Genomic DNA, 23,950 nt, shown 5'->3' on the forward strand with positions numbered 1-23,950 from the left:
TTACATTATTTCCATGTTATTTATATTTAAGTCTGAACGATGTTTTATTTTTAAAAAATGACCAGATTCGGCCCTGGCCGGTTGGCTCAGTGGTAGAGCGTCGGCCAGGCGTGCGGAAGTCCCGGGTTCGATTCCCGGCCAGGGCACACAGGAGAAGCGCCCATCTGCTTCTCCACCCCTCCTGCTCTCCTTCCTCTCTGTCTCTCTCTTCCCCTCCCACAGCCGGGACTCCATTGGAGCAAAAGATGGCCCGGGCGCTGGGGATGGCTCCTTGTGACTCTGCCCAGGCGCTAGAGTGGCTCTAGTTGCAACAGAGTGACGCCCCGGATGGGCAGAGAACATCGCCCCCTGGTGGGCGTGCCGGGTGGATCCTGGTCGGGCGCATGCGGGAGCCTGTCGGACTGCCTCCCCGTTTCCAGCTTCAGAAAAAAAAAATGACTAGATTCCCTCTGTTACATCCGTTTAAGACTCACTCTTGATGCTTGTCTCGGTCACATGATACATTTATCCCTCCCACCCTAAAGGCCAGTCTGTGAAAATATTTTCTGACATTAAACCGGTCCATGGCCCAAAAAAGGTTGGGGACCACTGGGCTAAAGCAAAGATAACCAGAGGATGCGGTGGCCAAGTGTATGAACTATAGGATCAAGGTGGCTGGGTGTGAATCACGATGCTGCTCTATACTTCACTGAGTGATTAGAGGAAGTTATCTCTGTCTTGTCTTTTGCAATTAGGGTATTTACTTTTTTAAGTATTTATTTCATAGGATTACTATGAGCATTTGAATAAGGTAATACATATGAAAACATTTTTTTTTTTTGTATTTTTCTGAAGCTGGAAATGGGGAGGCAGTCAGACAGACTCCTGCATGCGCCCGACCGGGATCCACCCGGCACGCCCACCAGGGGGGGATGCTCTGCCCATCCGGGGCGACGCTCTGTCGCAACCAGAGCCATTCTAGCACCTGAGGCAGAGGCCAAGGAGCCATCCCCAGCGCCTGGGCCATCTTTTGCTCCAATGGAGCCTCGGCTGTGGGAGGGGAAGAGAGAGACAGAGAGGAAGGAGAGGGGGAGGGGTGGAGAGGCAGATGGGCGCCTCTCCTGTGTGCCCTGGCCGGGAATCGAACCCGGGACTTCCGCACGCCAGGCCAACGCTCTACCACTGAGCCAACCGGCCAGGGCCTGAAAACATTTTTTAAAGTGCTTGACATAGGAGTAAAAGCTCAATACTTTGCTGTTGTTATTAATTTAAGACATGAGCAGGCAGTTGTGGCTCCCAGGTAACCAGAAATCATGTCACATTGCTTTGTAATTGATTTAGTTACAGTATGAGGTAGAAGAAAGAGCATGGGAAAGTCTGTGTTTGAGTCCCTACCAAGCTACAAGGAAGTACAATCTTGGGAAAGTAACGCCCACTTTCTAATCTCAATTTCCTTGTCTATAAAATCCTGATCTTAATGGCATAGGAAACTGAAATGAGAGACTGTGCATGTGTAAAAGTGCTTTGCAACCAGAAAGTACTGAACATATATTATTACACCAAAAAATTTCCATCCCCATCATAGATATTGTTATATTCTTGATTAACAGGTTCATATTCATTCCTCAGAGATATAAAACTAAATAAAAGAAAACTTGTTATTACATGCTTCAATGGTAATAAAATTCTAGTTTTAAAAAATCAAAAATTCATGACTAAGAAGGCATGGGCAAGATGTTTATGAGTCTTTTATGTATTTTTAAATTGAGTTTTTGTGTTCCTAATTGATTTTTTAAAAGGAAAATATACATTCTATATCTTCCTTAATAATTTAAAATTTCTTTCTTTCCATTATAATTCTAGGCTATAATGCCAATCTTCATTTATTTTCTGGAAAATACCATTTTTATAGTGTGATGTTGGTGACCAACTTATTATATAAAAATTGGATCTTACAATACAATTAGGAAAAAGAACAGTGCATTTTGAATGATTATACTGCAAACAAACCCAAACATAAGGAGAGCTTTCTCCTGTTCTTGAGCTGTTGCCCTCAGCGCCCTTAGGAACTTCCATTCATTGTTATTACATGTTTGAAAGGGGTTGCTCCCTTGTTAATGAAATGATGCACAGGAATAAACTCAGAAAACTGCAGAGTGGCAACAGGCAGGATGTTAATATAATTAGTTTTACCAGCAAGACACCTAATAGGCATCTCAGACACAGTCAAACTAAACTTCTGATCTCCACGTCTCCCCCAGAACTGCTCTTCCTGCAGTTTGCCCATTTCAGTTCATGGTGACTCCGTCCTTCCAGTAGTTTCGGTCAAAAACCTAGAGTCATTGCTGATTTCTCTATGTTTCCTTCCCCCTCTCAATGTACATCTTATGTGCCAGTAAATCGTATCAGCTTCACTTTTCAAATATTTCTCCCCATCGCCACGTTTGTGCAGGTCCTTAGCCACTCCAACCTGGATTATTGCAATGGTGTGCCACCTCCTCCCCTAGTTAGTCTTCTCCATTGTACTTACTGGTCCTTAACTTATCTATTTACTTATTATTAGTTGTTCCTTCCCTCAAGCATGAAAGTTCGACAAGAAAAGAGGCCTGTTTTGTTCACTGTTGCATCCCTGGTACCTAGAATAGCAGCTGGCATATAGAAGATACTCATTGTATTTATTTATTAAAAAACCAGACAGCCTCTTAACTGGTCTCCCTGCATTAATTCTCGCCCCTTGCAATCTGTTTTCCACAAAGCTTTCAACGTGTTTCTGTTAAAACCTAGGTAGTTTCACTTCACTACTCCCCATCTCACTCGGGGCAAATGCCAAAGTCCTTACAATGGCTTGTAAGAACATGCATTATCTGTCTTCCAAGCTCCCAAACGCACCCACCTATACCTCTCTACCACTCTCCTTTCTGCTTTTTCATTCACTCACACACTCGCTCAGGCACTCACTCTGTCCTCACCACTCTGGCTCTAGGCTGTTCCTCAAACATGCCAGGCTGCACTGCCCGTTCCTTCTGCACGGAGAGCTCTGCCCCCTCCAGTCTCATGGCTCACCCTCTCATTGCTGTGATGACTCTGTTCAAATTTCTCCTTCTCAGACAGGCTTTCTCCCACCACCGTGTTTGTCGTGTCCCACCCTCACTACTCCTACCCTCGGCTTCATTTTCCTATGTAGCACTTACCTACCACTGTCTTACCTCATTCCTACCTATTTTACTTCCTGTTTTGTTCGTTGTCCTCCCTCTCTAAAGGAAAGGCTCCACACGATCAGGAATTTTTATCTTTCATTTCCTTGAATCTTAGTACCTAGAACACTGCTTGGCATGTAGTTGATGGTCAGGAACTATTTACTGAATGGATGGAAGAAGTGGTATCCTCTCAGTGGGCATTGAAACCCACAAAGTCAGTGGGATCAGAACACATCCATGGAGAGTTACTCTTACAGGTTATCCCTTCTGTTTGTCATGGCATCCTAAAGTGAGTGATCTGGCAATAGTGGATCAATCTTTCTCCAAACAAATCGACAACAGAAAAGCTTTCCTTGAGAGACAGCAGAACTGTTGTCTCCCACCTTACTCCTCTGTTTTATTATTTTTAGGGCGTGGGTAAGGTTTTTTTCCCATTAAAATGTATTTATTTCATAGGCAAATTTATTTCCCAAATCTGCTTTACCCCTGTCTTTCTGGTCATGGCTGCAAGGCTGAGTATTGGTGCCAGAGGCAACTGATTAGGTTTAAAAATACATACTCTGCTTTAGGCTGGCATCCATTTGTATTTCATTATAAGAGGATATTCAAATGATGCCTTGGACTTCTCACTGTCTACAGCATGGCACACCTGTCAGCTCAGTTCATTATGACAGTCTGCCCAGGAGAGGGTGTTATTCCCATTAACAGATAAAGGAGTCAAGGCCGAGAAAAGTTGGCAATAAAGGAGACCCTACTTTTAAACTCTTTTTATTTGAAAATCAATTTTGGATGCACGGTTGGACTGTTGAACAGCTGTACTTAATACCCTGTCATGATGTTTCTTCTTGCTAAAGTTGAGTTCTAATAAACCAATAAAGATAGGACCCAACTAACCTGTAGTTTTAATTTCTAAGAAAGCACAATTTATGAAACTATATTTTTGTCTTAAATTTTTATCCAGTGGTAATCCAATTTTAGACACCCCCCCCCCAATCCACAAGCTAGTTTCTGAAGAAAAGTTCTATCTTCTCTTTCAGACTTAAAACACCAGAATGTTATCCCTACTAAACAGTTTAGTAGTCATTCCCTCCAAAAAGAAATCTTTACTTGAGGCCCTGCAACTGGATCATACCGCCTCTCGGGTCCCCCTGTAGCACCCAGGCATACTTTGTCCCAGGGTTGGCCATGGGAACTATCCACTCACCAGCTGTCCCTCTCCACAAAGTCCACACTTCTTTAGAGTAGGATTAATCAGCTCTATATCCCAAGCAGTTCACACAGTCCCTGGCACATGACAAGTGCTCAATATAAGAAGGCTAAATAAATGAAATGAACGCAGGAAAGTAGGCATCAAAGACGTGTTACGGGGGAGAGAGGGGGCTATTTCACGCCTGTTACTTGTTCACTTCCATACATATACCCGTGGCCCTGCTGCACTCCCTCACTTACTGTAGAGATTGGACATAGAAACTGGACTTGCCCCAACCCCTTCCTCGCTTCTCTCACAGGAAGCGCAGAGCCACATGGACCTGTGTGACATCATCTCTACATGGGAGGGAAGACCCTATGGAGGAAGGCCTATGGCTGTCTGGTGCTGCCAGTGTCTGGGGAGATTTGTCTGTGGAGTTCGGAAGCACGTTTGCCCAGAGTTAAAAACCAAGTTCTCTAACAGCAGAAGTTATAGTCTGGTGTTCCGTGTCATTTTTTTATTGCATTTTATTTATCAATTGGTTCAGAAGTCAGGGTGTGGAAGAAGATATTTTGTGGGGGCCCTTAAATCTCTTCTCAGTGTGGACCAGTGGGCTTTGGGATTTTTAATTTGAGAAGCTTCTCTTATGCTCTAGTGACAGGTCTCCCAGACCGCCACTGTCATATTAATAAAGGAGGAAACAGTAAGGCGCCATGTTGCTGTGAAACAGCCCGTTACAGAGAATTCAGCAAACAAGGAAAGCCCAGAAACAAAGGGTCAAATTTATGACAAAATCCTTCCTATGCCAGTGAAATAAGTAAATCAGAAAAAAACAAGAACTACATGATTCCATACATTGGTGGAACATAAAAATGAGACTAAGAGACATGGACAAGAGTGTGGTGGTTACCAGGGGTGGGGGGAGGGAGGACATGGGAGGGAGGGAGGGAGAGAGTTAGGGGGAGGGGGAGGGGCACAGAGAACTAGATAGAGGGTGGCGGAGGACAATCTGACTTTGGGCGAGGGGTATGCAACATAATTTAATGACAAAATAACCTAGACATGTTTTCTTTGAATATATATACCCTGATTTATTAATGTCATCCCATTACCATTAATAAAAATTTATTAAAAAAAAAAAATCCTTCCTATGCCATCAGCAAACATTTTGTTTTGTCTACATTTCTAGAATCCTATGATTCAAAAAGTAAGTATCAAATTATCTGTATCAAACTTTGGGCCTCTCTAGATCTTCTCCTTTCCCCCAAAGCCTTTAAATACTGTTCTAATGAACATGTAGTCATATGAATCAAATATGCCAAGACCCCCCCACACACACACACACACTTCTTCCCATATGATTGAAAGAATATTTGAAGCTGCGCACAAGAGGATGACAGGCATCTTCTTATGTGAAGCGTTTGATGCAATCCAAGGAGTGGAGTCTAGAACTACCGACCCAAAAGGCAGGAACCTGATGTAGATGTTCAGCAGCTTCTACATATTCTAAAGATATATTTCATCGTTAACCTAAGCCTGGAGACTTCCATTAGGTAAAAGTTCGGGCAGATAATAAAATGTTCCAATTTATTTGGCAGTGGTGCTTATCACAGCCAATTTCACACAATCCTGCCAGGTAGCTATTATCATTCAGATTTTACAGACGAGAAAACTGTGATTTGAGGAGAAACTAATAATTTGAAAAGTGGGAATTTGAGCTCCTATCTTTAGGACTTCAGTAGCCACCCAAAGTATTTCCACTCCTCTGCAGTGACTCAGAAAAGCCCCGTCCCCATTACTAGAAAACGCACAATGAATGCAAGAAACATTGACTTGATAGTGGAAGTGAGGGTATGTTTACATAGAAAAGGGAGACTATTACTACAAGGGTTTTGAAGAACTGTATCATTGTTCTGTACACATACGGAAAACAAAAGAGAAAATGGAACAAAAAAACAGAGGCATGTAGAAGGGACAATAAGAATGTGGTTGACAATCTGTAAGCCCATATCCCTAGTGACTAGATTTTAACAGAGTTTGGGTATGGTTATTTCTAATTTGTCTGAAAATGTTACATTAATATACAATATGTAGGACACAACAACAAGCCTCTGCTTCTCAGAAGCTTCTTTTCTAAGCTAAGCTTCCGAGATCTGTAGACTAAGCCTAGTTTGCTTCCTATGTCATTGGACACTCAAGGTTTTCTCCTTTGTTGAAAAGTGTTCAACCACCTCTTACCAAGAGAACCAGAATCCATGTATAATGCCACTCACTTCTGCATGTATTGTCAAGTTGAAGAAATATGAGATAACCCAAAGCTCAACCTCAAACACATATGCATGAGGTACTCTAGACATTTTGCATTCAGTGTCCCCAGAAGTAAATCTAATGAACTTAGTGACAACAGAGGCTCATTTTTCCTTTTTGTCCCTTTTCCACCTGCACCCAATACCATTAAGTCCCCAACACTGAAAGGTGAGAGAGCTGAGAGGCCTGGAATCATTCTTCATTATACTCATCTAAATGGTTATCTAATCCCAAAATTTATGTCTACAAAACATCTCCCCTTCATTCAACTTCTATAATTGCTACTCAAGTTCTTAATCTTAACACTTCTTTCCTAGTCTTCTCTGATCTTTTCCTTGGTGGATTCCTTACATCCAGTCTCACTGCCTTTGAGATCTCCTCTCCTTGGGGTCACTGTCACAGTTCCTATCCTTTCCTATACTGTTACCTCTGTAAAACTTTAGGGAAGGTCTTCATTACACCCTCTGTCAAGGTTATGTAGTTCATCTACCACCTGGGAACTATGCCTCCAGCCATTACTATTTTTGTCATTGTTCCAGGTACTAATAAAAACCAACTTTGTGTATTCAAGCTATTTCTATACCCTTGCCATCTCTAAAATATCAGAACTTTTCTCCCTCTACTTCATCAAGTAATGACTCCTACTATTCAAAAAGGTTTTGAAATCCTGTATTGTCTGGTCACATGTACCCGGAGTGTTCAGAGAAAAGCCAAGTATTCTTTTCTCTTTCCATCCAATCCTACCTTTTATTTCCGCCCCCTGCCAAGCCTAGCCAATCAACTGCTAGTGACTACTAGCCCTCAGATCACTTCCGCCAGTCTCTTACTCTTGATGAATGTTCAATGTACACACCTTTACACTGTTACTTTGATCTGAACTTTTTTTTCTCTATTTGATGTATGCGGTGTATAACTTTCATGCTAACCAAGTGCATTTCTCTGGGACTGTCAGCTACTGGAAGGCGGGGCTCTACAGAATTATGAGGACCTTTTTGCTAATAAACAATCGTACAATTAGATTCTGTTTTATGATCATGAGGGCAGCATTCAAAGCCACTTAAATAATATGCAAAACTTAAGAGTTCATAACATGATTTCAGTCCTGGGAATGTAGTTACATCATTTTATCCACCCAAACACCCAGTCATTTCCACATCTAGTGTAGTTGGTAGTACCTAAGCACAGTGTTCACTCTGATCAGGTCTTGGCTCTGCAAACTCATGTTACAATCATTGGTGGGGATCTGTGCCTATCTCTAAAGCCTATGCAGTGCAAGGCTAAGCTTGGGGATGGATTCAAGTACACAGAGCTTCATCGGTGACCGGCGCCTTGTCTTGGCCATACTTACTTGGTGAGGTGGGGGAGGCTGCACCTCCTTCTGTTGATGTGGTTGGAGGCTTTGTGTCTGGCACCGGCAGAGGCACAGGCCTGGCCATCGGTGGCGGCGGCGGCGGTGGCAACATTGGGGTGGGAAGGAATGGGTTGTGCACTTTGCCTTGGCTACTCCCATTGGGCTGCGAGGGAGAGAGCAAAACAAAACACACACAAGAGAAAGAAGAGACAGATATGAATCATTAGCTGCTTCTGAAAACAAAAGATTCATTAGGCATCTTTTATGTAAATTACTAAGTAGTCTAGTTACTTGAATTCTTCTCTAAGAGCATATGGATGAAGCCTTGTTGGGTTGTTTTTAAGGCATTCCATAAATATAGACAGTCTTAGGTACACACAGTCAATGCATCCTTAACTTATCTTTTGAATTACGCTGACCTTCTTTGCATCTGGTTCCATAAAATCACCTGCCAGCTTTTGCTTGGAATGTTTCAGTTCTGCATTAACTGCTACCTTTGTCATCATTCTCCTGATTATTAAATATGTATTTACTATATAAGTGTTTATAAATTGCAGAATTATTCCAGCATGTCTATTTATATAATTTAAAGAAGTTTCCTAAATATGCATTTGAAAGAAAAAATATTTTATTTTCACTCCTCAAAGTTGATATTCTATAACATTTAATAAATATGTTAAGTGAACATAAAAATTTTCTTACACATATTGTATAACATCAGGCAAAGAAACTTTAAAATTCAGCTGTCAAAATTTTGCTAAGAAAAGAGTATCACTTCTAATTTTGATTTAAATTATATACGCATATGCCATAAGAGTCATACTTATTTAGTTGCCTGATGTTAGAATAACCAAACAATAGCTTTTCAACAAGAGTTTCCTTCTGAAAAGGAATAAAAAACTCATTTTATTTTCAACTTTTTAAAAATAGTCCCATGAAGAGATCTGACTTATATCCTATAAAATTTTGATCAAAGTGTAAAACAGGGCATTTGACAATGATATAGGATGATGTGAAGACTATTTTAAAAACGTTAGAAATATAAAGGTTAGATGCTAGATACTGGTGATCATTTCACCTTTTTCATGGTTTCCCAAGTGGCCTTTCTGACTCCAGACTTCAGTGACACTCTTCAACCAACAATAATAGCTCATATTTAAGCTAGAGTCCCGAATCAAAATTCAATTGAAGGAGATGCTGTTGTCCCAGGCTTTTAAATGTATGCTTAATAATTCTGCAGAGGCTGTCTCACTGCCTCATCAACATTCACTTATATATTTAGTACTGTTCCTCAAAGACTATCTCATCTGACAATCAGAATGTTATGCTGTCTTGCCAACAAACTTGCCTGTGTTATTTCTGAGTGGCCTAAAAGTCCATAAGTGAACTCTTTAGAGTAAGCCAAGCAAATGAATACACAAGCAAAAAGAAAAAAGGCACCATATTGATTTGTTGTCTAGACAGAAATGTATCTGCTAACACATCACCAGACATTAGTCAAAGCTGCCTGTTCTGTCTCAGATATGCAGAATCGGGTATTTCTGCAAGGGAAGAAAATCAGTGATATAGCAGTGTGATATAATATTTTAAATTAAGCAATAATAACTGTGGCTAATCTGTGGCATCATGTGCCATTATTAGGAGAAAAGAAGATCACATTCAGCTTTATGCTGGTCATTTAGTTTTCATTATTATTATCATTGGCCTTGGGATACAGCTATCCATTATAAATATTTAGTTCTATATTTGAAATAAAATTTGTGCTTTAAAAAAATTATTTTTACATTTGAAATATTTCAAACTGTGATTGTTTGGTTTATTTGAGAAAAAAATGAAAACATTCATTTAAAAACTACTGAATCTTGTTTAGTTTTATACAAAGATAAGTGGGAAAGATAATTACTTGCAGAAATAACAAACCATAATAAACTTTACTCCTAGCATCTTGAGTTCAAGTACTGGTCAACTTGATCTAAAGTGTTAGAAGACTGTATTTTTTTAAAAATATCAACTTAGTTGATCTGAAACATCTGTGCTCCCTTACCCCTATACCTCTCCCTACCACCCCAAATCATTATTTAAAATTATTTGGTCTTTCTATTTTGTTAACTGTGTGAGCCCTAGGGTTAGTATGCATGAAGTAGAATTATCAGCCCACGGACCTTAGAAGGTTACAGAGTTCACCCTTGAGATGATTTATATCCATAAACTTGACAGTTGCGAATTTAACACAAACACTGTTTTTAAACCCTGGCCAATCACTCTTAGAGTAAGTTAACTTTCCCACAATCTAGAATAAATATGACATTTGCCTGCAGTCAGTCATTACAACATTAGAGCACAATGTCACATGGTCATAAGGTCTCTCCTTGTTATTTTTACATTTGGTTAATATTTCTAAAGAAATTGAAAAAACAAAACAGGTTTCCTTACATTGAGGAACCCCACCTGTCCAGCCTGCTGACCAGCATCAGGACAGACAAGTTGGACAAACTCTTTCAGCGTCTCCTGAGGGTGATAGCGGATGGCTGGGTGTGAGAAGTAAGGCCCAGGCTGCTGGATAATAGGTGATGTTGGAAAATGAAGAGTTGATGGTGTTGCATGTGGACTTGCTGTAGAAAAAGAAAACATCAGAGTTAGGGAGAGAAAGGCATGCTTTGCCACAGCTTTTAAACCTGATTCCCCTTCCCCCGCTGATTTTTCTTCTCCATTTCTTCTCCTGACCCCATTCATAGTATTGCTCACATGGCCATGTTTAACACTGGATAGCTCTGATAGATTTCCTTCCTTAAGGCTCTAAGAAAAACATGAAGGTTAGATTGGGGTAGAGTTTCAGGCTGTCTTCTATTTTTCAGTGGACATGAGTTAAAAAGGCATTAATAATCCTTGGTGAAGCTGAAGATTATTCATTACCATAAGAGCTCTTTTAATGAAGCAAGCAATAAAAAATGTATTTGGTAGATGAGACCTGATTTAACTGACATTACATATGACAGATTCGAGTTTGCACATATGGATCCCCTCTCATGCTGAGCTGCCCATAGACAATAATTCATTGTTAGAGCTCTTACACTCCTTTCAGGGAAATTTCTAGGGACTAATTCAGGATGAAATTTTTCTGAAGTATGTAGTAAATGATCACTTAATGAACCTGTGCAATTTGGGTGCCTCGCTTTACATGGAAGGTTTATGTCACCTTTTTTTTTTTTTCTTTTGCCATTTAAAGCCAAACTCAGAAAAGTGTCGTGTTTTAGCAGGGGAACCCACAGGCTGAATAAGCAGTGACCCCTGCTAAACTGTTGGCCTTCTGCTCATAAGCACTGATAAAAGACTTCAGATAACTATTACTCCCTCATATTTGAACCTTGATAAATTTTATTGGTACAATAAGCAGCTTATATTCAATTTAAAAACTTATGTGAGGTGCTGAATAATTTTTCTGAGAGAGCTTCTGCCCTTGAGCAGGAAGGGTGATTGGCAAACCTGCAGGCAGGAGAGCAGTACACAGGGAGGGGAAGAGACTCAAAGCCAGTCCAGGCAGTCTCTCACGAACAAGAGAGCTTCCATAGGTCTGAAAATGGTTACGTATTTATATGCATGAAAAGGTAAAAATAAGTACTATGTTAAGACAAACATCTAAGTTGCATTTAATAGGTAAATGTACCTGTTCTAACCGGCATACAAATTCAACTTAAGAACAAAACTACAGACCCTATCTCGTCCGAAACCCAGGGACTGCCTGTGATGCCAAGATAAGCGGCTCTCCCTTCAATGAGGGCCAGAGAAACAGCTCCCAAATAAAAGCAGATAAAGAGTATATGTATCTTTTCTTACTTTCCTTTAAACTCAAGGAGCCCCTGCAAAGAGAAAACAAAGAAATACCCACCATTTTTTTTAAGAATAAAATTTTCCTAGGATTGAGAGTGACTCATAAAACTAACGAGAAACCTAAGCAAGACAGGCCACTCTTTCGACCCCTCTCCCACTGGCATGGCTGAGGATGGCAAGAAAGGGTGCCTCCTCATAGACCCCTGGGTGGGCGTTGTTTGTTCCTTATTGGGACAGTTTTAGGATGGGGCCATTCTCTGAATAATAACTGGAACGGCTAGGACTCTGAGGTTCAGAATGACATCTATGGTTTTTTAAGTGTGGAAAGGGGGATTTGGAATAGAAGCAACAGTTCAGTCTGTGTCTGTAGATGAGTTGACGGGACCCTTTCACTTTAATCTATCCGATAAGTATGCACAGGCTCCTACTTTGGGCTTGGAACACAACATTGAGCCAACACAAAGTTTTGTCTCCAACCATGCAATTGAGGGCATTTTAACATAACGTATCCAAACCAGAATTCTTGTCACCTTCCACCTCTCATACTTGCTGTTCTCTTAGTCCTCTCCATCTTAGTAAATAGTTTTCTATCCATTTAATGGTTCACAGTCATATCCCCGTAACATGTCTGGCACTCAACAAATATTTGTGGAAGGCACAATAAATGGTTGAATATATAAGTGGTACAGAAATTAATAAAATAAATATGCAAATAAGTATATTTTAGTTTTTCTTTTTACTTGCCAAAAATCCAGGGAGCTTATACACTGACCAAATTTAGGACTTCATATGTTAATAATAAATCTTGGGATCCATATGGTCACTGAATTAAAACCCACAAGCTAAAAAGTTAATTGGCTCTGTTCATCTTATACTCTGCACATTGTGCTACTGGTTTTAAAGAACCAAAGGATTTTTTTTCATCTAATATGATATATTCTTCCTTGATAGTAGCAAGAAACTTTGATGCAGTGCCCTGCATTTGACTGAATGGTTTTTAGTTCGGGATGGGATGTGGCACTTTCCAAATGAGGCTGGGAATATACTAAGTGTAACAAAATGATACACTCAACTTTGCAGCATGTCCATGACAATGGTGGCAACTCTGTTGTCAACAGCCCCTGGGAAGCAGACCTTAATGAAAGTGGCAATGCTTCAGGTGCTCAATAAAAAGTGGTAAATGATTCTTAGATTATGGAATCATGGTGGCCAACAGAGAATGAGGCTCAACGGAAAAAATAACATTTGAGCAAAGACCGGGCAGATCAAAGTTAATGAAACTTGATAGAGGAAACAATTCAATAGAATCTTGAAATCTCTCCCTTGTTAAAAAACCTCCTCACTCTCTTTTTGTTGTTGCTAAAGATGTAAAAGGAAATCATTAACAACTTAAATTTAGATCTTAGTCTTTGTTATATTTTACTAAAAAAATTATTCACCTTTTCCTTTGGCACAGAATTTATTTTAATACAAACCTGAGAATATAGGGTACCACAGAGTTAATTCTACAATGACTGATTTATATGTATCAATCAATTAATTCTTAATTAATACCAGGAAATCATTTAGCCTGTAGATTCATATTAGACAATTGCCGAGTCTGCATTTCAAAGGGTCATCCTTCACAACCCCTACTTTCTCATGCCTCAGACTTTCTGGTTCAGCCATTAGTTCACTGTAGAACTAGGTATAAATCATTCAAGATCTTGAGCTTTAATTTCTTCATACAGAAAATAGTTGTGTTACAGACATTGCAAAGTTCTGTTAAATATATGCTATTATTTTGGATAATCTGCTAGCAATACACTTCTACCTAACAATGAGAGCCATAAAGTTCCTCCATTGCTCTAAAGCTCAGACTTAAGGTTTCAACATGGTCTAAATTTGGTTTTTCTTCCTTCCAATTTCTTGTTTTCTCTCTTTTATTTTGGATTAGATGTTTTTAGTGGCCCTAAGTTTTTTGTCTAAAGAGTCTAAAATTATTTCAAAAAAGTGTGGATAGGGTTATATCAATCAATCCATCAATCAACCATTCAATCAGTAGAATTCATTAAATGTATTTTGAGATTGTCAGATCAGGCCCTATAAGAGAAACTAGTATAATGAATCTGGCATGGTGCTAATGCAATGCACAAAGAATGGTATGAGTCCAAATTTTTGATAGAGAAAAACATCTCTTATGGATGTGTGTGTGTGAGTAGTTGACACAATAAAAAATTATAGCACATTATGTAAATGCATATTTAGAGCCTTTAAAATGTGCATTATTTACTTGAGAGTCAATAAAGGCTTTTCTCAAGTGGTTACAGTTTATTGCAGTGCATCCATCTGTATCCATGTTGATGTTAATACAATTTTGTGTATTAAAAGGCACTACAAAATTGGCTGCTTCTGGGGTCTAATACTCTTAGTACCCTAGGCCAGGAGCAGCAGAGTGTCAGAAACACTCCCTTCTGGATGGATCTCACTACTGGTTTAAACTTTAACCACAGGCCAGACTTGTTTAAAACAACTGCTTGGGCTTTTCACAAAGAATACAAATAAGATGGGAAGGAAGAACATTAGATCAGGTTTCTTGGCTGGGATGGCACTGCCTACATATTCTGAACAAAGTCACCATAATTAAAGAACAGGGAACCAGAATTTCTCAAAGGGTGTAGGGCTCAGTTATTTATTACAAAACGATCATATTACTGAATACTTACTACAAAAAGAAAGCAGGCTAGGCAGGTTAGTTTACTTGTTTGCACACCTCTTCACTCCCCAATTATTTAAAATACTCTTTTGATTTTAGTATGCAAGAGACAATTTAAAATTTTAATACATATATTTAACTTAAAAACGCTTCCTCCTTTAAAGTAGAACTGATTAAGACTGAGGAAGGAGGGCCTTGGCTGGTTGGCTCAGTGGTAAAGCATCAGCTCGGTATGTGAAAGTCCCAGGTTCGATTCTCAGTTAGGGCACACAGGAGAGGCAACCATCTGCTTCTCCAGTCTTCCCCCTCTTCCTTCTCTGTCTCTCTTTCTTTTCCTCTCCCATAGCCATGGCTCAGTTGTAGCAAGTTGGCTCTGGGAGCTGAGGATGGCCCCACGGCCTTGCCTTAGGTGCTAAAATAGCTCCGTTGATAAACAAGGAGCAATGGCCGGGTAGGCAGAGCATTGCCCAGCAGGGGGCTTGCCAGGTGGATCCCTGTTGGCGTGAGTGTGGGAGTCTGTCACTCCGCCTCCCTGCTTCTCACTTAAGAAAAAAAAAGACTGAGGAAGGAGAAGGTCAAGGTCACTATATAGTATATATTGTTTTGTGTTGAGAGATTTATATGATCCAACAAGTGACGCTTAGTGTGAGAGTCCACTGTATGGAGGTTATATGTGCCTTTAGAGATATATATATTTTAACTCAAAGAAGATTATGTCAGGGAGGTGTGGCCAGATGGGCTTGAAACCTTGTTTTTCATTCTACATTTTAGGGAAAAAAAAGAGATAGAGAGCATCTCTCTTTACCATTTTCAGTGGTTTTGCCCAAACTCAACCTCCAAGATTTGTAATAACCCTCCCACATTTTTCCTCAAACCAAAATTTCACAGGTTAAAAATATGTTTTCCTATTTAACCCGAACACTGTCTCCACTGCTTTATTCTTTGTCCGTGAGGCATTGCAGAGCCTCACAGATTGGACAAAGACTTGAATCCTCTGCATGATAAGAGTTTGCTTCCCGGCACCAGCCCTTAAAATCCTAGTTTCTGTGCTATGGGTGGCTACAAAGTAAAGCTGTCCAGAGAGTGGACCAAACAATAAAATTTAATCCCCCATCAGGTGCAGTGTGCTCTTACGGCAGTGCTATGCAAGGCCTTCTTCCTTCCCATGATGGAATGATCCATCCTAAATCCTGGCATTTGCACAACTTCACAGTCTTACCATTAATCAACAGTGAGTCGGTGGCAACAGGTGAGAGGCCACACTGCTTCTCTCTGTTAGCAATGCTATAAGAAACAGCGACTCATCTGTCTTCAGCAAGAAGATGTTTTTTAGACAAAAATAACCATTTCCAGAGTAAAAGGTGGCACTGAGAACTCCTGACAACTTATATTTAGAAGTAAAGATTGTAATAGGCCAGAGATCTAAAAAAAGAAGAAAGTGGAAGAAGAAGGGGGAAAAAAGGCCTCCATAAGGGCAAACGGAACTTCAGTTGTTTGGGTTGTCAACTACTATGGACTTTGCTTCTTCAGAATTTCAAATCCACAATATATAACACCATTAAAACCTAACTAAAGCTGAGAAACATATCTTAATGGTCCAGCACTATCATTTATAAATCATGTATGAGTCCGACCTGCCACTTACGAAAGCCTAGAAGTTTGAAGTTACGGGATTTATTTTAATAGAGAGACAAAGAATGAGAAATTGGCAATGGGTTTTAAAACTTTGGGAGGCAGAACCTTTTCAAAACAAATCTTTGACTCTAGGCAAGTGAAGGTTTTCAAAACATATAGAACATATGGCCAACATCACCGAGATGCATGTGAAAGGACACGGATATGTCAAATGAGAGAAACATGTGACACTGCGTGATGACGTGAAAACACCAGTACCTTTTATATTATTGCTACCAGAGTAACTTTATGCTTTGTACAACAGATTTTTTAAGTTGGCTGCTGTATTCTATTCCATTTGAATTAAGGGGCTTATTAGGATGGAGATAAAATTCTAGTGTCTTTTGAGAAAATGGAGAGAGAGAAAGAGAGAGAGAGAAAGGCCAAGGTCTTTAAAAATTTTTATTGAGATCAATTTTAACTACTTAAAGGCCTTTCTTGCTCAAACACCCTGGCTTATAGTCTAGACCAGGGGCTGGCAAACACTTTCTGTAAAGGCCAGAGAGTAAATAGTTTAGGCTTTGCAGGCTTCATGGTGTCTGTTGCAATTATTCTACTTGCTTCTATAGTGCAGAAGCAGCCATAAATATTATGTAAACAAATGAATGTGGCCATGTTCCAATAAAATTTTATTTTTAAAAACAGGCTGAGGGTTGAACTTGACTTGTGGGCTGGTTTTCTGGCCTCTGGTGCAGACCCAAATAATTCCTGCTCACTTTCCAAAAACCTGTCACACCCTGCTTGTGAGCTGGGCACCTGACAATCGCTACTCCTTCCATGTCTTGCCTACCAAACCGTGTCCTAGCCTGAGCCAGCCTTTCTGCAAAAGCCTCACTTCTTTGAAGCCTCCCACAGCAAGCTGCTTGCTTTCCATAGCTCCAGTATCTATCCACTGTCACTTTTCTTTTTTCTTCATTGGGTGTTTGTATCTTTTGACCACTTTCACCCATTTCCCCTCCTGTTGTCCATCATTGTAGCTCTTTGTCCCTGTTCATCATTATTTAACGTGCCTTGGTCTGTGCTGGTTTCCCATGCCTGTAGTGTACCATTTCAAGTTAAACATATGAGTCAGAAAAGTAGGTGGTATTAATATGAGGGCTGTGGCTGTGTCAGTCAGAGATATATGGTTAAATCCTAGCTCTATCACTTACTAGCTATGCTTCAGGTTTCTGAACTTCTCTTTGACTCAGTTTTGCTATCTGCATAATGGAGCTAATAATGCCTCACAAATTTGTTAGAGGATTAAATGAGCCTGACCAGGCAGTGGCACAGAGGAACATCAACTTACTATACTAAGGACCCAGTTTGAAACCCTGAGGTTGCTGGCTTGTGCACGGGCTCATCCAGCTTGAGCGCAGGCTCACCAGCTTGAGCACGGGGTCAGTAGCTTGAGTGTGGAATCATAGACATTATCCCTTGGTTGCTGGCTTGAGCCCAAAGGTCACTGGCTTGAAGCCTAAGGTTGCTGGCTTGAATTCAAGGCTGCTGGCTTGAGCAAGGGGTTATTGGCTCGGCTGAAGCTCCCTGGTCAAGGCACATATGAGAGAGCAATCAATGAATAACTAAAGTGCTGCAACTATGAGTTGATGCTTCTCATCTCTCTCCCTTCTTGTCTGTCTGTCAGTCTGTCTGTCTCTCTCGATGAAAAAAAAGATTAAATGAAAATGAAACAATGTATATAACGCATATGGCATAGTTCCTGAATATTTGGTTAAGTAATCAATAAATAGCTTCTTTTATTGGTAATACCATTATAGGTAATGATGGGGATGGGAAAAGAATAAATAAGATTTGCTCATATGTGCTAGGACCTGTCCTGATTCCAGAACATACAGAGGGAAAGAAATGGTAAGTGAGTGAGAATACCTGCTCCCTATCTGTCTCTTAGGTAAATGAAAACATAAATAGTGATAAAAATATCAGTCTGGATATGACATGAGGGTCTTGGGGAAAAAAGATTCCATAAACAACAAAGTATAAAACCAAAACAAGAAAAGCAATACCCTTGGTCTAAAAGCCATAGATAATAGCCTATGTAGGTTCTCCTTTTGACCAGATACATTTTGAATTACAACCTTTGCTTACATATTAGACTTTAACATGTAACCTAGAAAAGCAGAACTATGGGGCTGCCTCTCTTTATAGACTCTATTTTTTGCACAAATCTATAACCCTCGGTATTCATACGGACCTCCCCCTTCACCCTGCAGACCCCTGCTATGAGGCCCACTTCTGACCTCACCGGGTTCTGAGCACGGCCTCCCCAGGGAGGGGAGGAACCCTGTCCCTTCCCTTGACAGGCCCACATGCAAGTTATGTGGAGTTATCAGAGATACAATACATGTTGAATGCTAAAAAACAGTGTTTTGGAAGACCTGGGTACTTTTCAGGAAAATTTTCTCCTTCGATAAAAAGACTAGAGTTTTTGTCTTGTTTCTGCCACAATCTGGCTTATAAATGTGGGCAACTTCTCTCCCCTCGGGTTTTCTTATCTGCAAAATGGGGGGGGGGGCGGTCTGGTGGCATGTGGAATTCAGTTTCTGGGATTACACTCACAAATAAGTCAGTACAATTGATGCATAGTAATAACACTAAAATTTAAGAACTCTGAAATGAGGGAATGTGTGTCTTTCAAGAGAAATTCATTTTTAAAATGTTTCTGGGATATTAAGTTCTAGGATATATATAAGACTCAGTCTCTAAGGTGCCCTGCTTTGGGAAGGCTGTAATACTAGAGTTTTGAAACCCTGAGTGAGATAGTTCAAGCTCTGTGAGATAGAGCTGTAGCTCTGGATCCAGACAGGACCTCTCCTCCAAACAGTACACCATATTCGTGCACTAACTGCCTAAGCCGCCATGGTGGCTGATGTGAAGTGCGTTTAAATACCTCACAACTGTGATTATTGGAGACACGAAGAGTAACTGTTTAATAAGCAAAGTTGATAAGACTATAGTTCCATAAAGGGAACACAAGCTTTTCCATAATATCTAAAGCAATATGATGATAAAAGATGAAGAATGAAAAACAAATCAAAACATTAAAGAAAACCTAACCACCATAGACTGGATAATCACAGAGGTTGACAGAACTGGGTGGGGAATCCTGTATTGACCTGTTGGAAGTACACTGGAATTACAAGCTGCAGTCCTGCAAGAGATTCTGAAAGTAAAATCTGCGGAGGTGCAGCCTCTTGGAAGACTGCCAACCGCTGGGACCTGCACTCTTTGCTGACATTAAAAAACAAAAAGGCAAAAACAAGCAAGCAAACAAACAAAACCCCAGATCAAACACAAAGCCACACTGATCAGCAGCACCCCCCAAACTGTCAAGCTCGCATTGTCGTGTAAGGCCCTTTTCTGAGCCACATGATTACTAATGCATAGGTTACTTTCAAAGCATCCTCCTGAATTCAAAATATCTTCCTGAATTCACTTCAGAGGATTTCGGCTTTATTTCCACTGTTGGTAGATTCCACACAAGGGGAAGAAGTATGAGAAAATTAATCCAGTGTTTGAAGTCAGGGGATCAAGTTGGGTTTTTTTTTTTTAATTAAATTTAATTTACTGAATTTTTCAATTACAGTTGACATACAATATTCTATTCGTTTCAGCTGTACCACATAGTGATGAGATGTTATATATTTGATGAAGTGATCACCCTAGTAAGTCTAGTACTCATCTGACAGCACACATGGTTATCACAGTATTACTGACGATATCCCCTATGTTGTACTTTACACAGGGGATCAAGTGTTTACCCCAGGTCGGTTATCAACTACCTCTGTGTCAGCCTCCTATGCTCCTTAGCCTTCTCTACTGCAAAACGGAAATTATATATCTTTCATGGCTTTTAGAGCTCAATTATTCTGGGCTTGAAATTATTCACTCCCTGTGTTAATCTAAGCAAAGTTACTTAACATTTCCCAGCCTGTATTTGCGTGTGGGTAAGTTGGGTAAAACAGCGCAAATCAAAAATCTTCCAAGGATTAGAATTAGTGGATGTTGGTGCCTAGTACATAGAGGGCTCACTCATTTAAAAAGACCGTTTTTATGCTAGACTCGTTTATTATTCTCAAAATCTTTTTTTTTTTTTTTTTTTTTTTTTTGAATAAAGATATGAGAAGTAACCAGGGTCACACAACGCAATGTGATGGCCTAAGAGAAATGGTGGTCCCTGGCAGGACTCATCATCATGTCTCTAAGGCCTGGATTCTACTTCTGCTCTGCAAGCCCTAACTGCAGGAATCAGTCACCGGGCTAGTGAGTGAGCTGAGCTTGCCCAGTGCTCAGGACAGCTCTGCTCTAATTGCCTGCCGTGAAACTATTAGTTCTGCCTGCCCAACAGGCCTTCCCCCTTCCCCCTGGAGATAGAGCAGAGCTCTAATGTTTCTTTGGGAAGCTGTCCTTGCCTCAGCCTCAGTCTGCATGGCTGGGATGGACCCTCTGGCTCTCAGGTGGGCATGTAACTGAGGTGACACCAATAAGTCCCAGTATCTTTTAAACATAGGGATTCTTTTAAAAGTGAGCAAAATGACCCAAACCAGGCTGATTAGAGCCATTAGTATCCAGGATTGGGACCTGTCCTCCGTCTACTGTGAAAAAGCTGTTCTCCACTGACTGCATCATTAGTGCCACAATCTGAGGACATTTAGCCTCAGAGTGAAGCTCACACAGAGGACCGGAGAGTGGAAAGAGAGGAAGAGACATACAGCTTTCTGAAGGTATCGCCTGAGCATCTGGATCCAGCTCTAATGAGGCCATCACCCCCTTGACTTTCCAGTTACACTCACCAATCCACGCTTTTCTTTTGGAGGGAGTGGAGGAATGACTCAGCAATTTGGTTGCGTTTCTTTCATTTGTAAGAATATTTTACTTGCAAGAGTCCTTATTAACATATTGTGTGTTCACTACAGTGTATGTAACCATTCAACTTTTATTATGGTTTTTTTTTCTTCAAGAGTTTGGGGTTTCAAGAAGATATTGAGAGATCCCTCAGGGATGACATGATTTTCTAAATTCATGCTGCAGGCTGACAGAAGAGACATGCACAGACTGACCCAAATAAATCTAAATCCCCACAAATCCTTTTTTCTTCTTCTTTTTTTTTTGTATTTTTCTGAAGCTGGAAACGGGGAGAGACAGTCAGACAGACTCCCGCATGCGCCTGACTGGGATCCACCCGGCACGCCCACCAGGGGCGACGCTCTGCCCACCAGGAGGCGATGCTCTGCCCCTCCGGGGCGTCGCTCTGCCTCGACCAGAGCTACTCTAGCGCCTGGGGCAGAGGCCAAGGAGCCATCCCCAGCGCCCAGGCCATCTTTGCTCCAATGGAGCCTCGGCTGCGGGAGGGGAAGAGAGGAAGGGGGGGGGGGTAGAGAAGCAAATGGGCGCCTCTCCTATGTGTCCTGGCCGGGAATCGAACCCGGGTCCCCCGCACGCCAGGCTGACGCTCTACCGCTGAGCCAACCAGCCAGGGCCCCCCACAAATCCTTTTAATAAATGTGCTATACTATCCCTTTCTTGCATGCCCCACTCATTAATCTCATCATAGTAGTAATTATTAGTTTAATGTCTGTTTGTTCTGCTAGATTGCAAGGGCTGGATTGGCTCATCTAGTCTGTTCATTAGGACACTGCTTGGCAGATGATAAGTGCTTTATAATTATTTGCTGAATTGATTCTTGTAAACAACAGACTCTTGTAAACAACAAAGGTGGTTATCCCTTTAGCAAAAGTCACACCTGAATGTAGACATGCCAAAGCGAAGTCTCCATCGTGGCTAAAGGGCTACCCATCATGGGAGACGGGCCACTTGCCCCATTGGGAGAGCTCCCTGTTCTTCCAGCCAAGCAAGAGTGATGGCATACGTAACCCACTGGCTCAGTTCCCTGAGACCACCTCCTCTTCTAGGCATATGTGGCTTCCCCGGGAGAGGAAAAGCACAAAGTCCTTCCGGACCCACAAGAGCAAGTGGAAAGAGAAAAATGGGGGTAGGAGGTGAGGAATCAAAAAAGTTTCAAGAGAACCATATCCAAAGAAAGCAAATAAGGTTATGTGGACAGAAGGAATCTGATAGATAACATTTAGTAATGAACTACGTACCAAGCCCTTTCCATATGTCATTGTACTGCCTTTTCCTAGTCAAGTCTCAGTTTTGTGCAGGTGGGAAAACAAAGGTCGGCTGGCGGTAAGTGACTAGCACGAGCTTACACAGATCCCCAGTGGCCACCAGCATCCGAATTCCGTTCTGGCTGGCTCCACGGCCCACGCTCTGCCCCTGCACTCTGCTGCTCCCATCTGAATTATTTCTCAGAGGTCAAATGGTTTCTATCCTTTCAGAATTTTTTTGTTCCTAGGTCCCTTAGTACTGTAACATAGCCTTGCATCTCTAATGTTCATCACGTGCGATCTACACATAAGAAAAAGGAATTGTGTAGGGTGAGGGGGAGCAACCACTACTGAAATATGAAGAAATGGCATATGACAAATGTAAATTTACTGCAGAAATGTATATTTTAAAAACATTCTATATATGTGGTTAAATAAACCAGTTTCAATATTACAAAGGCTGCAGCAAGAAATGGGCGACTCTCCATGGTATTGCAAACATAGGACTAGCACCGTGCAATCCTATTTCGAATGTCAGTGCTTACCCCTTTCTGCCTACATGGATGATAAGCGGATACTACATAAACATTGTTAAAGCTACAGTTCCATGCTACAGTAATTCATTTAACTTTAATATGATTTACGGTTCTGTCAATAGTAAAGGTTGAAAATCCTGCACTGAAGCCTAAATGTGAGCTTCATATTTAAAACAGCAATTGTGTGTGTGTGAGTATAAGAGAGAGAGAGAGAGAGAGAGAGAGAGAGAGAGAGAGGAGAAATTCCAAGGGTCAGCAGCTCCTTTTGTCAAGATGAGTTTAAATGTAGGTCTACAGGGCTAATTGCCCTATTCTCTCTGGCTCTCACCCCGGGGCATTTTGCCTCTGTAAGGGATTAAAGAGCCAATTGGTTTTACTTCTCTAACCTGTTCTCTTTGGGACAACATATTAACACAATACCACCACTGCAGAAGAGCTCTTTAGAAGTTTGCTGTGGGGATGACAAATTAACCCAGCAGGGTATCCCACACGTCTATCTCAGTACAAATTATTAGTGTAATAGAGCTTTTAGTTATGCATTTATCTAGTAATTATTGAACAGTTACACAAAACCAAGCTGAGCAGCCAAGGCCCTTTATTAGGTCCGCGTGGTGGGTGGCCTTATAGTTAATTTAGGGTTGTTCTCCACCACGCAGTTCACTTGCAGACAAATTAGCTAAACAGCCTTCTCCTTTAAATATTTTCCATGTCACAGTGAAACTCTTTACAATACAATACAGGTACAGTTTTAATTACATGCTTCCTGACTTTTGTTTAGTTGTAGTTTTAAAACATTTGCTGGCATTTTTTTTTTCTTTCGGCTGGAGAGTAATAGCTGGTGTAAGTATCTGGCTAATGAATTTAATAATTTCCTGAACAGGGACTTAAAGGCCCTTTGCTGAAAAGCTGCTTTTCCTCTTTACTATCCAGTTCCTTCAAATCCCATCAACAATGTTTCCCATTAGGCTGGGCACTGGCACTTGAGCTAACCTTGACTGATGTTCACAATCCCCGTGATTTCTCTTTTCAATACTCCTCAAAGGTGGTACTTGTTAGGTCTAAGATACTGCATTTAACAATCAATTCT

At 40.8% G+C, this 23,950-nt stretch overlaps 1 protein-coding gene across 9 annotated transcripts in view; it reads right to left on the reverse strand.

Moving 5' to 3' along the window:
* The window catches only part of NFIA (nuclear factor I A), a 386,029-nt gene that overhangs the window by 49,078 nt on the left and 313,001 nt on the right, over window positions 1-23,950 (reverse strand). For 7 of the 9 annotated variants that reach the window (XM_066269047.1, XM_066269045.1, XM_066269043.1 and 4 more), the window contains 2 exons: window positions 10,457-10,635; window positions 8,021-8,186 (listed from right to left, as the gene is read on the reverse strand). In XM_066269047.1, the coding sequence (XP_066125144.1) occupies window positions 8,021-8,186; window positions 10,457-10,635 (345 nt within the window). The remainder of the gene's footprint in view (window positions 1-8,020; window positions 8,187-10,456; window positions 10,636-23,950) is intronic. The other 2 variants (XM_066269044.1, XM_066269052.1) reach the window with 1 other exon arrangement.

Source organism: Saccopteryx bilineata, chromosome 3 (assembly GCF_036850765.1).
Source record: "Saccopteryx bilineata isolate mSacBil1 chromosome 3, mSacBil1_pri_phased_curated, whole genome shotgun sequence".
NCBI lineage: Eukaryota > Metazoa > Chordata > Mammalia > Chiroptera > Emballonuridae > Saccopteryx > Saccopteryx bilineata.